The following is a 16,762-nucleotide window of genomic DNA, read 5'->3' as shown; positions in this document are numbered from 1 at the left end:
GAGCGATGCAAATCCCCAGAGACAAGGGCTTCATTTACTGTACATTGAGTTCCAAGTGAAAATATAAATAAAAACAGGTGGTGCAATATATTGTTTTCTTTTTGTAGCTTGAAATTCTGCATTGAATAAATGATTCTGACCCCGAGTGACCACATGTGAGACATATTCTTGTCCAGACTTACAGCACATTTCTTGGCTACAAGTAACACCAATATGAATTCACATACAATGCTCAATGTGGTGAGAACATGTATGATCACAGATTTTAGCGTGCTACACCACTGATGGCATAGTGCATCAGATGCAGAGGGAAAATACATTCACCCACACTGTTCCATATTCTACGGCAAAACATTAACTAGCCGTGTAGCTAAAAGTGCACAGTCTGTAAATGAGAAATAAGATGTCAAAAAATACAGTTAGGGGCAGATGTATTAAGCCTGGAGAAGTGATAAAGCAGTGATAAGCGCAAGGTGATAACGCACCAGCCAATCATTATGGATTTGAAAAATGACCGTTAGGAGCTGATTGGCTGGTGCGTTATCATCTGCTACATCTGTACAGTTCCCATGTCGGTCAGCACTATTATGTGGGTCGGGTGTCTGGAGGAGTCCTGGCACATCTCAGTGGGGATCTGGTAACCTATGGGGCAGTGAGGGTACTGGTTTTTGCACACCTCTACAGCAGTCCTGTGATGACAAGACTGGGGCTGGCTTTCATTATGTCAGGAGGACCCCATGCTCACTGTTTCCCTGGTGCCACGGAAATCAGGATAGGCAGTCTAGCACAGGGGCCGGATGTGGACTTTGAAGGAGGACATACTGGCCTTTTTATTGAACTGTTTATCTGCACGGCAGAGGTGACCATGTGGGGGTCTGGTCCTGTTTTACTGGACTAGTCACTATTACCACTTTCAGACAGAAAAATCTCAAAATCCAGATTTTTTCCCCGGTTTTGTGAAACCGGGAAAAACCCGGGTTACAGTTCCTAACCCCCTTTCACACAGCACATTTAACCCGGATTATTCCCAGGCCAACCCCTTTCAGACAGAACCCGTGTCAGCCCTGCAATAGACTTGTGTGTCATAAGAAATGGACTGTTTTTATGGCACACAGAGATGAGGTCATGAAAAGTGGGTGGTGACTGATCACAGCATTGCATTAACCATGGCAGCTCAATGCCCCTTGACATAAGTATCTTGGCAATGTTGGTGTACACTGTGGCGTCCTTCACTGTCCCAGTGATCTGCGTCCCAGATAGGGTTCAGCACTTGGGGGAGGGTTAGGATTAGGGTTTAAATAACAAAAAAAATGTATTGGCCATTTCTGTGTTGACTATTGGCATGTTGACCTTTTGACCCTGTCAATTTATTGCCTGTGACTCGTCTGGTGTGGACCTATTGAGCGTCTATCTATGTACTGTCAATCCTTCAATCCTCACCTGAGACAGAGTTATTCACCCTTAGGATTAGTGTTCCCAGGATGTGTCACAGGCGTGTAGGTGTAATTGCAAGTTATGCAGTGGTGAGCATAGGGTCTTTTGCACCGGGTATAGGTGCAAGTGTGCACTGATCGTGAGATGATGGATAAGGGCCACTGTGCACAGAGGTGACGATCTGTATTTATGTCAGTACATGAAAACAAATAGCACACTGTTCCCTACGTATACTGCTTTGTTATAAAAGAACAATCAGGTACATTGGGAGTGTAGACGCACTGTAGGTATTACTGCTCACCTCTGCAGACGCTGCCTTGCGATAAAACAGGCTCGCTACAAGCGGCGCACAGCCTCTTCTTTCTCAGCACTTTCTCATGGAAAACGTGACGCTCACCCCCCGCGGGCTGCAGAGGAAACAACATAGAGATTAAATGGAGACCACAAGTCAGTGGGAGACTACAGTAATGTACTCCCTGGAATCTAAACACCAAAACAGTGCTGAAATAACAGGTTTACATAATATGGTACATATGTACGTAACAAGAAAAACATAAAAATAGTAATCTCATGCATTACAAAGAAAACAACAGATGGTCTCATAGCGGATCTATGTGGACACAAATATATAAACTTTTGGTATATTGTATGAAAAATAATAGAATATCTAAAATCAGGAAAAAAAAAAAAAAGAAACCTTAGTATCACGCATTAAGAGAATGAAGAACTGTCCGTTTGTGGTGGGTAAAGGAGGGTTGTGATGGGTGAGAAGATTTAACACACTAAGGGGGCAATTCAATTAAAATGGGACGTTGGAAGGGCGTGGAAATGCTGGTAATACTTATGCACTCACTCACGTCACTCATTTTACCTCGCGCCCCCATAAGGTTTGCAATAATTGCTCTGCCATAAGCCACCAGACAACTAACCCCCACCCCACACACACAAGAATATGACACGTGTGACCAGGAAAAGGAAAGATTGTGTAATAACTGGGCCATCCCTCCACAATAAAACCTTGCCAGTGACTTCTAATAATATGATCTACAGTCCAGTGAGACATTATATTATAACTATTACATGTCACTATACAGGTTGAGTATCCCATATCCATATATTCCGAAATACGGAATATTCCGAAATACAGACTTTTTTGAGTGAGAGTGAGTTAGTGAAACCTCGGTTTTTTGATGACTCAATGTACACAAACTTTGTTTAATACACAAAGTTATTAAAAAATATTGTATTAAATGACCTTCAGGCTGTGTATATAAGGTGTATATGAAACATAAATGAATTGTGTGAATATAGACACACTTTGATTAATGTACAAAGTTATAAAAAATATTGGCTAAAATGATCTTCAGGCTGTGTGTATAAGGTGTATATGAAACATAAATGCATTCTGTGCTTAGATTTAGGTCCCATCACCATGATATCTCATTATGGTATGCAATTATTCCAAAATACAGAAAAATCCGATATCCAAAATACCTCTGGTCCCAAGCATTTTGGATAAGGGATACTCAACCTGTATTATAATGCTCAAATGATTCTAATATATGTAAAAAAAAACAACAACAACAACAACAATTGTATAAATGATGAGCTCTGATGTCATTATTCCAGTGTTCATACTGTAAGTACAAAACCATTGGGGTAAGGCATGATGCTATTATAAAAAAGCACAGATATTATAAGTTACCTCACTCAGGTTTCCATATAAGAGAAGTCTAATTGTGGCGTTATGCCATTATAATGGCCAATGTATAATCTGTGATTTATATGCTTATAAATCACATACTGTATGTAATTGCCGACACTGCTCATCCAGGGCAGAATTCGTACACTACCTTGTATGACCGCAATATACAATTCATATCAAAGAAAAACCTTATGGACACTATAAGACAGAAGCTCTATAATAACACATCACTTCAGCTGGTCACTGTTTGCTAGTGTCCATAGACCAGTGTTTAAAGTAAAGTACTCAGGGAGAGATGTACTAAGCAGTGAAAAGAGTGGAGAAATGAGCCAGTGGAGAAGTTGTCCATGGCAACTAGGGAGGCCAATCCCAGGCCATTTTTTTCAATCCCGTGTGTCGGGATTGAAAAAATCTCAATCCCCGGGATTCCCAGGATCCCGGGATTGACCTGTCCACCTTCAATTTATGTATGTGGGGAAGGGGGTCAGGGGGGTTCAAAGTTCAAAATAATAAATAACCTACTCACTAATGAGTAGAGGGGTCCCCAAGATCCACAGGTAGCGTCAGGCAGTGAGAGTCCCTTACTGCCCGGCTCAGCACTGCCCAGGGAGAGAGACTGAAGGGGAGGGGGGGGTTTGAAAGGAGGTGAGTTTGGCTGGCTTCGGAGAGCAGGAGCAGCATCTGAGCCGGGTGCTCAGCGCTGCTAGTGGAGACTGGAGAGGGACTGCTTTAGAAGGCAGCGTCTGAGCCGGGTGCTCAGCGCTGCCCAGGGAAAGAGATTGCAGGGGGGGGGGGTGCAGGGGATAGGTGGTGAGGCTGCCCGGCTTCAGAGAGCAGCATCTGACCGGATGATCAGCGCTGCTAGTGGAGACTGAAGAGAGATTGCGGGTGGGGGAAGGAGGCGATGCTGCACTGCTTTGGAAAGCAGCGCCTGAGCCGAGTGCTGCCCCGGGAGAGAAGCTGCAGGGGGAAGAGAGGCAGGGAACTGCGCATGTGCAGTGTAATCCCGTGAATCCCAGGATTGGAAGTGCCAATCCCGGGATTCAAATCCCTGTGTTTTGGGCCAGAATCCAGGGATCCCTCCGATCCCGATTTCGGGATTGGCCTCCCTAATGGCAACCAATCAGCATTGAAGTAACATTTATAATTTGCATACTCTAAAATTATACAGAGCAGCTGATTGGTTACAATGAGCAACTTCTCCACTCTCTTCACTGCTTAGTACAGCTCCCCTCAATGCTTTAGAAATACTCCTGCTAATTGTAACAGCACACATAAGAATAGCACAAAGAAATTTTGCTGAATGGGGAAAATATTTCTTATTTGAGCACACAGAGGGCCTTAACCAATCACATAAACAGAAATATAATATAATAATATAAAAAAATAATATTTGTGCCCATGTTCTGCAAAGGATTTTGGGTGGTGAAGATAGAAACTGCGAGTGGATTAAACATCTGCTGACACTTGCCCAGCACCGTTATTTCACAGCAGTAGACAGGAGCAAACCAAGAGACAGCAGAAAAAAAGTATATTTCAAATGTAACAACTACAAAAATATGATTAAACATTGTACAGAATACATTATGAGATTTTTCTGTATGGCTGGGTTGACTAATACTATGTACATGTTACAATGATGTCCGCACGATGCAACATCGTTTGCGACGGGACCCCGGCATCGGCAAGTGCATACACACTTGCCGATGTCGGGAGCGGTGTCTGTACATACTAGAGTATATCGTTCTGAACTGCCCGATATTGGGGGTCATTCCGAGTTGATCGTAGCTGTGCTAAATTTAGCACAGCTACGATAATTCACACTGACTTGCGGGGGGGACGAGGAATTCGACTTGTCGAAAAGCACATGGATCAGCGGAATAGCTGCCGATCCACGTGCTCGTGTCGAAAACGGGGCCAAAACCGAAAGGTTTTGGACCCCTTTTCAACCATCTCACTTCGACTTTAAAAAAAGTCGAAGTGAGATGGGAAGAGCAGCGCCGGAGACTGGAGAGCCGAGGTAGGGACGGACAGAGCCGAGGCGGGGATGGGCAGAGCTGAGGCGGGGACCGGGTGAGCAGCGCTGGAGGATGTCACAGCCGCCGCTCACAGCAGCGTCCACCCGGCTCCAGCAAGCTTGCTAGAGCCGGGTGGACGCTGCCGTGAGCAGTGGCTGTGATGCAGGGACAGAGAGGAGGGACTGGAGAGGCAGAGAGACTTGGGGAGGAGACGGGGGAGAGCCGCGGGCAGACGGGGGAGAGCAGCAAAACAGCAGCGGCTATATAGTACCGCTGCTGTAGCGCTGCTCTCTCCACCACCCCCCACCCCCCGCATATCAATTCGACTTTAGAATCGGGATGCCATTTCAATAGCCCAGGTTGGATCCATTCCGACAAATGAATGTCGGAATGGATCCGACTTCAATTGAATATACCCCTAAATCTTGTGTGGTCCGCAAGAAAAAGGAAAAAGTCTTATATGCAATTTTGAACAATAAAAGTATAATCAAAGAGATGTCACATATCAGGAAGAAAACAACTTTAACAGTATGAGCTGAGAGCTGTGTTATTCCCCCTCATGTATATGCGCTCCCCTCTCTATATAATAAGAGCTGTGTTATTCCCCCTCATATATCACAGTGCACTCCCCTCTTCTCTATATATTAATAATACCACATATCAGTGTGAGCTGGGAGCTGTGTTATTCCCCCTCATGTCACTATGCGCTCCCCTCTCTATATAATAAGAGCTGTGTTATTCCCCCACCCCCTCATATATCACAGTGCACTCCCCTCTTCTCTATATATTAATAATACCACATATCAGTGTGAGCTGGGAGCTGTGTTATTCCCCCTCATATATCACTGTGTGGTCCCCTCTTCTCTATATATTAATAATACCACATATCAGTGTGAGCTGGGAGCTGTGTTATTCCCCCTCATATATCACTGTGTGGTCCCCTCTTCTCTATATATTAATAATACCACATATCAGTGTGAGCTGGGAGCTGTGTTATTCCCCCTCATATATCACTGTGTGGTCCCCTCTTCTCTATATATTAATAATACCACATATCAGTGTGAGCTGGGAGCTGTGTTATTCCCCCTCATATATCACTGTGTAGTCCCCTCTTCTCTATATATTAATAATACCACATATCAGTGTGAGCTGGGAGCTGTGTTATTCCCCCTCATATATCACTGTGTGGTCCCCTCTTCTCTATATATTAATAATACCACATATCAGTGTGAGCTGGGTTATCCCCCCTCATATCACTGTGTGGTCCCCTCTTCTCTATATATTAATAATACCACATATCAGTGTGAGCTGGGAGCTGTGTTATTCCCCCTCATATATCACTGTGTGGTCCCCTCTTCTCTATATATTAATAATACCACATATCAGTGTGAGCTGGGAGCTGTGTTATTTCCCCTCATATATCACTGTGTGGTCCCCTCTTCTCTATATATTAATAATACCACATATCAGTGTGAGCTGGGAGCTGTGTTATTCCCCCTCATATATCACTGTGTGGTCCCCTCTTCTCTATATATTAATAATACCACATATCAGTGTGAGCTGGGTGCTGTGTTATTCCCCCTCATATATCACTGTGTGGTCCCCTCTTCTCTATATATTAATAATACCACATATCAGTGTGAGCTGGGAGCTGCGTCATTTCCCTCATATTTCACTGTAAAGTCCCCTCTCCTGTATAATGCATATCAGAAAAAATGTGTCACTTCCATCCCCGTCTATCCCTCCAGTCCAGCCACATGCCACCTGGTATCCCCTCTTGCTCCTTGTGTCCCCTCCAGCCACAAGCCCTCTGTGCCTCCTGTGCCAGCACCCTCCAATTTATCTTCTCTGTTGAGACACATTTTTCTATCCAGATTCCAGAAGAATCCTCCTGCAAGTAGGGCATGTGGGTACACAGGGCAATCGGGGTACACAGGGCAATCGGGCACCCACACAGGGCGTGAGGACTTCAGGGATGCAGTGGAGGGCAGACCTTTGCAAAGGCAGCTGGGCATGTGCATCAGCTCCCCCTGTGGACATTTCCCCATCTCTATCACTATCTTCTCGTGTATGTGCAAAAAGGTAAATGCTGCCCAATTTGAGCTAAGCGCCAATCATGGCAGACGGGCCAAAGTAACTTATCCGGCAGTGTCGGCCCACATTCCATTGTTTTCAAAAAAGTAAACTTGTACCACAAAATATGCATTGTGGGCCACATGCGCGAGTTTGACATGTCTGGCCCAGAGCATCACATTGCCTTCTTCCCAAAGTGCATCCTGCTGCTATCTCTTCCCCAGGGAAACGACACACATGCACCCAGCCCTCCACTTTATTTATAAGAAAATGTGAGCCCTCAGACCAGGCCACCATCTTCCATTGGTCAGTGGTTCAGTTCTAAAGCCCACGTGCCAATTGTAGGTGCTTTTGGAGGTGGACAGGGTCTGAATAATCAGGTGGCCAGGGGTCAGTATGGGCATTCTGATGCAGTGTGTGTGTTTTGACACCTTTCTATCATAGCAGCATTAACTTTTTCTGCAATTTGTGCTACAGTAGCTCTTTTGTGGGATTGGACCAGACAGGCTAGCTGCTCCCCTGGGGTTGAGTACGGGATCCTAGGGGTGGTCTACAGTTTACCGGCTGTCGGGATCCCGGCGCCGGAATCCCGACAGCCGGCATACCGACACTATCTCCCTCTTGGGGGTTCACAACCCCCCAGGAGGGAGAACAAATAGCGTGGCACGCGTAGCGTGCCACTGTGCCCGCAAGGGGCTCATTTACGCTCACCATGCTGTCGGTATGCCGGTGGTCGGGATTCCGGCGACTGTATGCTGGTCGCCGGGAGCCCGGCCGCCGGCATACAATACTACACCCGGAACCCAGCGGTCAGAATACCGATGCCGGGATCCTGACCACCAGAATGCCGGCCGCCGGCATACAATACTACACCCGGAACCCAGCGGTCAGAATACCGATGCCGGGATCCTGATCGCCAGAATGCCGGCACGGGGGCAAGCAAAATGAAGCCCTTCACGGGCTCAGTGGCTTTCTGCGCTTGCCACATGTTCTAATCCCACTCTATGGGTATCATGGACACCCAGGAGTGGGAATAGCTGTGGCGGTGCTGCCGGCATTGTTACCGCCGGGATCCTGACTACGTCCAGCTCCCTGCGCACATCCATGACCCTGTTGCTGGGTTCATTGACTGGCCCTCCTTCGACCAAATTTGGTAGGTACATCCACTGTATGCATACTCACATATACTGTATATACACACACTTTAAATCCGATATACTGACTAGTCTATTGCTGAGATGGCACCAGCATATTTGGACATATTACAGTGGAATGTGAAATGAGTTGCTGTTTCATTGACTCCTCCATGTAACAAGTGGAAAATTTGAACCTGAAATATCCTGTAAACGACCCAAGGTAAATAGAGGAAATTGACGACATTATGTGTCTTTCATCATACTCTCTTGAAAGGATGAAACTTTTGGATCATTCTTATACAGAATTTTATCTAAGAAAAAGAAAACATCTCCAAACCTCTGAAATGTTTCCAGTGCTTCGCTTTTCAAGATCTGGTTACTTAAACCCTTATGAATACACTTTATGAAAGTTTGGTGGGGAAACACAGGCACATGAATGCTATAAAAGTGCCAGGCATATTTTCTTTTCTTGCATTGACCTCTCTCAACCTTACTGGTAATAACTCTTTCCATATGGCAGCCCATAACCAAGGAGAAAACAGAGAAGTGACTTTTTTTTTATAAGGCGAAATAATAATAAAATGATATTCAAGACCCAATTCTAATGATTATATATATATATATTGTCAAAGTCAGAAAAATATCTCTACACACACTGCCATATTTGCACCTCATACTGGTCCGCGCTGCGCATGCGTACGCTCTCCCGTACGTGCACATACTCACAGTCGCGGGCACCCGCAGGCGCACGGTATGCGTATTTACGGTAGAGTTTATGTAATCGTAGCGTGCGACTCATTCGTTACATATTTTCACTAATAATGTATTTTGTAGATCATGGTCCCTTTGATAGATACTGAAAGTTTAGTTAACATAGCATGTTCCTGAACAGAGAGATCCCTCTTTGTATTGTACGAAGGGTCTAACAGGGGTCATACAGTAGTGTTTGGTACCCATCGGAAGAGTATTTAAATAGCAATATTCCGGTGTTGGTTTGGAGCGGATTAATCGCTCGTGCGAATAGTTATGGACATAAGAAGTTTATGTCCATTTACTATTATTTGTTCTTACTTAGTCATGCGGCGGGAAACCCAGTATCCCACCCACCTGGACAGTTGGAAACAGTCACAGCCCACCTGTATGAATCAACCTATGACCTTTTGTTATAATGCGAAGCCGAATTCCTGTGTCCAATGAACAATGAGATTGTAGGGACCATTGAATTGTATTGTGTGTGGGGCATAAATAGGCAGGCCGACCGTATCCAGCTCTCTCTTCAACGGTTCTCATTGCTGATAATCGGGAGCTGGATATCGAGGCGCATGCGATCGTTTCCCCTTGTGCGTAAGTGTTTCTCCGCAATCATATTGTCTTGATGTTATTGTGAGCCATCTCTCTCTCTCTCTCTCTCTTTTCTATTTCTCCCGTATTTTTCCCTTAATTGTATTGTATTTGTATTTCCTGTGTAGTTATCTGGTTAGTTAGTCTATGTTATATTGTAGTGTATGCTTTGTACTGTGATTCTTTTGCAAGTTTAATAGTCATAATACATATAATAGGTTTTGGACCCTAAGCCCAGGTATCTGTGTATTTCTTATAGTGTTAAGTATTCCCTGAGCGTCGGTGACGCTCAAGCAGCTTTGTAGTTAATCAGGTTACACCAGGTTGCACTTACACTCTGTCACCACACTAAGGTTTACTGTATATTTCGTTGTTAAAGGTATAGATATAAAGGTTTAACGTTATAAACGTCTGCACCGCTGGTGATCTCCTCGTGGTCCCGAGCGTCCGCTACGCTATAGCGAATCATTACGTTAGTCGGCAGCCAATAGCGTGCCTGCCTGTGATCTCTGGGCCGTAAGCGAACGTGACGCTTGAGCGTCTCGACTGCGGTTGAGCGATCGTTACGCAACTTGCGTACCCTTACGGTACTTCTTACGTAGATAGCGTACAGTGTTCTTAGACCTCTTAAAGTGTTTTATATACGATAAATATTTAGCTTTATCAATTGCGGGCTCGTCCAGTCCTTCACATATCTGCACTAGGTAGATCAGCAGACATTATCCCTCAGCAAAGGGCGGGAGGTTGTATCCCTCGTAGTGCTGACGGGATAAGCGTCTGCTTCGCTTAGGTAAAGGGTGCTGAAGGAATCCGGGAACCGGAGGTAAGAGCAAAACGCTAGTGTCTTTTAAAACTGTTTATTTTTCTATCTTGCGTACACACGCACACATATATATCTGCATTCCTTTTTAATTTGTGTATTTTCGTATATCACTCTCCTGTCTGCCAGTTTTATAGTTGATAAAAGTGCTAAAAGAGATTTGCTGTTATTTCATAATTTAAGAATAGAGGTAATAAAGTTAAAATATAGACAAACACACAGTTTTACCTGGGAGATAAGGCGAAGTCAGTGTGGTGTGTGGTAGATGATCAAGGATCATCTACATTGATAAAAGTATAAATTGTGTTACGGTGGATCTTTGCTTTGCGTGCACGTGTCCCTAACAAAGACTTGCGTACGCAATCCAAAGGCCGACGCACGCAGCGTATATTACGCAACGGAGCGTCCGGTTACGCCCACGTAGCTCAAGTCACGATAAGTTGATTTTTAACGCAAAGCGATAAATAACGCAAAGCGATAAATAACGCAAAGCGGTAAATAACGCGAGGCGAGAAATAACGCAAGTCTATTTTTGGGTGTCCGAAATTTAAATTAACAGATCCTGCTCCTAATTGGTAACACATCTGGTCTAAAGAAAAATTTCTGCGCAGAAATAGAAATAGAAACAAAAGTGTACATGTGATGAGTGAGTGTTTTTGTATTACATAAGTTTATATAACTTGGAGGTTGAACCAAAAGAAATCACAGAGTACTCGTGAGGAACATACGTGTAAGTGACATGCACGGTGGCTAGGGAGGCATCCTTAGTTAAACATACAATTTGAGCATTAGAGTATAGCGGACCAGGAGGTCGTATAAAACAAGACCAGGAGGTCAGACCAGGAGGTCGTATAGAACAAGACCAGGAGGTCATGGTAGACCAGCAGGTCCAGGTACAGTAAACAAGGAAGTCCGCTATACAGTCCACAGGCACAACACCGAAAAGGGTTGGTGCAACACCCATATAGGCCATACAAGCTCTCGCTGAAGGAATTCGCAGCCGCAATTTTCGATTCCATTGGTCTTTCCGTACATAAACTTAGTTGCTTGTGTGCTGAACGATTGGACCGCACGTAATTGTGTACAGTAGTTAGTAATCTGACCTAGTACCATTAGAGTAAAGGGGTCACAAACGCTATTTGTACATTCTAACGTGATTTGTGTAATTTTTTATTTTTTCAAAAAGGGAAGTTCGCTGGTCACTCAGGAACTATCTGACAACCCCACCTTTACTGGAAAGGGTAGTGCTCTTCGGATCACACTCGCATTTTTCAAGTAAACAAAGGTTAATAGGTGCCCTGGGTCGAGTGCGCCAGCACCATATCGGTGTGATCAGGTCGCATTGGTCGGCGTGGGCGAGCGAGTGGGGTGCTCGGTAAACTTCACCGTCTGCCTATCGTGAATATTTTGGTTTTCTGTAAGGGTTCGCTGAAGACCCTGATATAGAGATCAGAGGTAGAGCAAGCAACACCTGCAGATTATGGGGGCCAGTTCAGGAAGGGGGCGATCAACCTCGGTTCGGGTTGACTCTGTAAACCGACCAGTAGGATCGGCCAGATACGTAATGTGTGAGAAATATGGAAGTCACACAGAGGTTTTATGTGATGAATGGGAGAGAATGACGGTACATGACGGGGAGAAATTCCCAAGAATAGGTAGCTTCAGCCCAGAAGTGTTACAAAATTTAAGGAGGAGGATATGTCTCATAAAATCAGCAAAGAGACGAATCAAGCATTATGATTATTTGCAGTTGTGGCAACAGGAAGGTGAGATACAGAGAGGTTTGGCTCAGGCGGCGGGATCTGGGTCGGTCAGGAAACTGATAGCCACGGCCCCACCGCCACCATATATAGCGGGAGAGAAGTTGATTGCGGAGAAAGACGCACTAAGGTGTAACACACAATCACTTAGTAACCATGTAAATGTTAAAGATAATGTTGAACCATTAACCCATGCAAGTATTAACCCGTGCAAGTTGTACCCTGTTTTGAACTTCCCTCAGGAGTGTGATCAAGAAGACGATTCGGCAACAATTTCAGCGCTCTCTCTAGCGGCCACCATATCGGAAACCACAGTAGGAACTGCTCCACCCCCGAGATTAGTAACAAAGGCCCCTAGCGGAGGGATAGGTGAGGTCGTGTCAACGGGTAAGTACGGCACCATACATTATGCTGAAACAATTTCACCACAGGCTGTAGAATCTACACAGAATGAGGTTGTTAGAGTAAATCCTGTTAAGGTAATAGTAGTTCCCAATGGGAAAACAGACACGTCAGGAGCCACACCCGTTAGGAACATTGCCATGTATTGCCCGTTTACCCGAATGGAATTGAGGACCATAGTGTCTGAATTCCCTGACCCTAGAAAAGATTTAATTGCTAGCCAAAAATACATCAGGGACCTAGGAAACACTTTAGAGCCCAATAATAAAGATTGGCAGATATTGCTAAGAGCTTGTTTACCCTCCAATGTCGACGCAGCTCAATTCTTAGTTGACTGTGGATTAGATCAGGATGTACCTCTTACAGATGTGTACAACAAAGATAACGTAAAAAGGATAAATTTACAGTTAAAGGAGTATTTCCCAGCCGTTGTTAAATGGAACAAAATATTCTCCATTAAACAAAAGGAGTCAGAAACGGCAGCAGAATATTTTCACCGGGCACTATTAGAAATGGCAAAGTACACTGGTATAGAGGACATTAAGACCAATGCAAACCATCAAGAAGTAGCAGTATCTGTACTAATGGATGGTTTAAAGGAAGCATTAAAGGCAAGGGTACAGACCACGCAACCATGTTGGCGAGGTCCGTCAGTGGCCACTTTGAGAGAGGCTGTTATTGATCACGACCGGAACATCACCAGACACAGGGAGTCACAAGGTGATAAGTTAATGTCAGTAAGTATACAGGCCCTGACCACAAAGCAGCCTGTGGTAATATCACCAAACCCTGTGGGTAAGTCAACTGTGGTAACATGTTATTTTTGTCACAAACAGGGACACTTTGCACGAGACTGTAGATCAAGAAATCGACAAAAGTCTTACCAACCCCCTAGACAACGACACGACACACGACATTGGGATCAGGGTCCACAGAGACGGAGTTATGAGCCACATACAGGGGAAACAAAAAGATATCCCCCGAACAGAGACTGGCATGCCTCTGGTAGTTCCCAGCTATCTCCCTCACAAGTAGTTGCTGCCAGCGGGATTCAGGGAGGTCACCATACCCAATAGGGGTGTGGCCATACCTGTAATCTGCAGCCAGTAAAATTGATTGCAAGCCTTGGAAGTGAACCCGAAATTGCAATTAATGTAGCTGGTAAATCATTAAACTTTCTTGTAGACACAGGGGCGGCCAAGTCAGTGATAAATTCGACAGTGGGCATGAGAACCACTGGTAGGACAATTCCAGCCATGGGAGTAACAGGAGTAGTCCAGCACTACCCTGTTAGCAAACCAGCCGAGATTACAATAGGGCCTTTGCATACCAAGCATTCCTTTTTGCTGGCTGCATCGGCACCAACTAATCTCCTGGGAAGAGACTTACTGTGTAAAATGGGGTGCGTCATTTATTGTACTCCTGAAGGTGTATTCTTGGACATACCTGAGAATCACGCTCAGGAAGTGCGAGACATGTTAGACTCCCCATCAAAATTAATGTCGCATACCATTATGACAAATAGGAATCCATCCCAAGTAGAAGAGATGACATCTCAGATACCAGAGTCACTTTGGACAAAAGACGGACAGGACACTGGATTAATGGCAAACGTAGCTCCAGTAGTTGTACAAGTAAAAGATGGTAGGATAGCTCCAAAAATCCCACAGTACCCTCTGAAGCCAGAGGTGGAGTTAGGAGTTTACCCAGTAATAGAGCGCTTGCTACAACAGGGCATTCTGGTAAGAACGTCCAGCACTGCCAATAGTCCCATCTTCCCTGTTAAAAAGAGTGGGGGGAGGGGTTACAGACTAGTGCAGGATCTAAGGGGGATTAACAAAATAGTTGAGAGTCAGTTCCCCGTAGTGCCAAATTCAGCTGTCATCCTAATGCAAATCCCTCCCACTGCCAAATTTTTCACTGTCATTGACCTCTGCTCCGCTTTCTTTTCGGTACCTCTGCACCCTGACAGCCAATATTTATTCGCATTCACATACAGAGGAGTCCAATACACGTGGACTCGATTACCCCAAGGTTTCATAGATAGTCCAAGTATATTTTCTCAGGCTTTGCATGATTGTTTACAGTCTTTCCAACCAATGAGTGGATCAGTATTAATACAGTACGTGGACGATCTACTACTGTGTTCTGATTCATTGGAAGCATCCCTGAAGGATACGAAACAGCTCCTGTTTCATCTTTCAGACACAGGACACAAGGTTTCCAAAGACAAGTTGCAATTATGCCAAACTAAGGTAAAATATTTGGGACACTGTTTAACACAAGGACTGAGACACCTGACCGCTGATAGAATCAAGCAATTAGAGACATGACTCTGCCACAAACCCAGCAACAGATCAGAACGTTTTTAGGAATGTGTGGGTATTGCCGTAATTGGATCCCAGGGTTTTCCATTTTAGCGTTACCTTTGCAGGAAATGGTCTCCTCAAACAAACCTGATAGGATTTCGCATACAGACGAGTCCGAAACAGCATTTGAGAGACTTAAACAGTGCCTAACGCAGGCACCAGCACTAGGTATGCCAGACTATGGGAAACCCTTTGAACTATACGGAACAGAAAGTGCTGGTTGCGCGGCAGGCGTACTAACCCAAAAGCACGGTGATGCCAGCAGGCCAGTAGCATATTACAGCGCTCAGCTAGACACGGTAGCGCGATCCCTCCCCACATGCTTGCGAAGCGTTGCTGCGATAGCATTGCTAGTAACGAAAAGCGAAGACGTCGTGCTAGGTCACAACCTCACAATTCATACACCGCATGCAGTGTCAGCCTTGTTAAATTCTGCCCAAACCCGGCACGTCTCATCAGCGCGGTTTACAAGATGGGAATTGGCACTAATGGCCCCCGTAAACATCACCATAAGGAGATGCAGTGCATTAAATCCTGCAACATATCTCCCAAGTGTGTCTGGACAGACCCAAAGGGTGGAGGATGAGAGTACTGGGGAAGGAGGATTTAATACAAAGGAAGATACTCATGATTGTATAGAATATTTGACCCAAAATTTTACCGCAAGGCCTGACATCAGTGACAACCCACTGGAAGATGCAGAACTTACGTTCTACACGGACGGTAGTTGTCATAGACAGTCAGACTCGGGAGACTTGTGTACTGGATACGCAGTCGTAGATGACCAAGGCACCATAGAAGCGGAACCACTAGGCCCACCTCACTCAGCCCAGGTTGCTGAACTGGTCGCCCTAACCAGAGCATGTGAATTGGCTAAGGGCAAATCAGCCAATATCTACACCGATTCTAGATACGCATTCGGGGTAGTCCATGATTTCGGAGCCCTATGGCGCCTCAGAAATTTCATGACGGCAGCTGGTACACCGGTAGCGCATGCAGCTCACATAAAAAGGCTTCTAACAGCGATACAGGAACCCGACAGAGTGGCTGTTATCAAATGTAAAGCACATACATATAGCCAAGACCCAGTATCGCTTGGTAACAGCCGAGCAGACGAAGCAGCTAAGTTAGCAGCTGCTACCCCCAGACAGACAGACAGACACAACTGATGGTATTTAATACCATCAACACACAAAAGTTGTGTGAAATGCAGAATTTGTGTTCCACACAGGAAAAGGCAGTCTGGAAGGCAAAGGGATATGGCCAGGAGTCCTCAGGACTCTGGACGGATGGACATGGTAAACCAGTGGCCCCCAGAGCATATCTTCCATGTCTGGCTGAAGCAGCTCACGGGCTGACTCATCTAGGCAAGGAAGGGATGTGCAAATTGGTAAGAGCATATTGGTGCGCCCCAGGATTCTCCTCTCATGCGAGTAAAAGAGCAATGTCATGCCTTACCTGTTTGAGAAAGAATATTGGAAAGGCAATACCTACAGAACCATCCCATATCCCACATGCCGGCGGCCCTTTCCAGGTAATACAAATTGACTTTATACAATTACCCCCTTGTCGGAATTTGAAATATGTACTTGTCTGTATAGATGTTTTCTCAAATTGGGTCGAAGCATTTCCTGCGGCTACAAATACCGCTATGTTTACTGCTAAGAAAATTGTGCAGGAATTTGTATGTAGATATGGTATCCC

The 16,762-nt window shown here is 45.1% G+C and overlaps 1 protein-coding gene across 2 annotated transcripts in view; it reads right to left on the bottom strand.

The window, feature by feature from the left end:
• Nucleotides 1-16,762, bottom strand: part of TNS2 (tensin 2) — a 275,056-nt gene that overhangs the window by 124,101 nt on the left and 134,193 nt on the right. For both annotated transcript variants that reach the window (XM_063952083.1, XM_063952084.1), the window contains exon 2: nt 1,736-1,841. In XM_063952083.1, the coding sequence (XP_063808153.1) occupies nt 1,736-1,841 (106 nt within the window). The remainder of the gene's footprint in view (nt 1-1,735; nt 1,842-16,762) is intronic.

Source organism: Pseudophryne corroboree, chromosome 2 (genome assembly GCF_028390025.1).
Source record: "Pseudophryne corroboree isolate aPseCor3 chromosome 2, aPseCor3.hap2, whole genome shotgun sequence".
In the NCBI taxonomy this organism is placed as follows: Eukaryota; Metazoa; Chordata; class Amphibia; order Anura; family Myobatrachidae; genus Pseudophryne; species Pseudophryne corroboree.
This window is presented reverse-complemented; position numbering and strand designations above follow the sequence as displayed.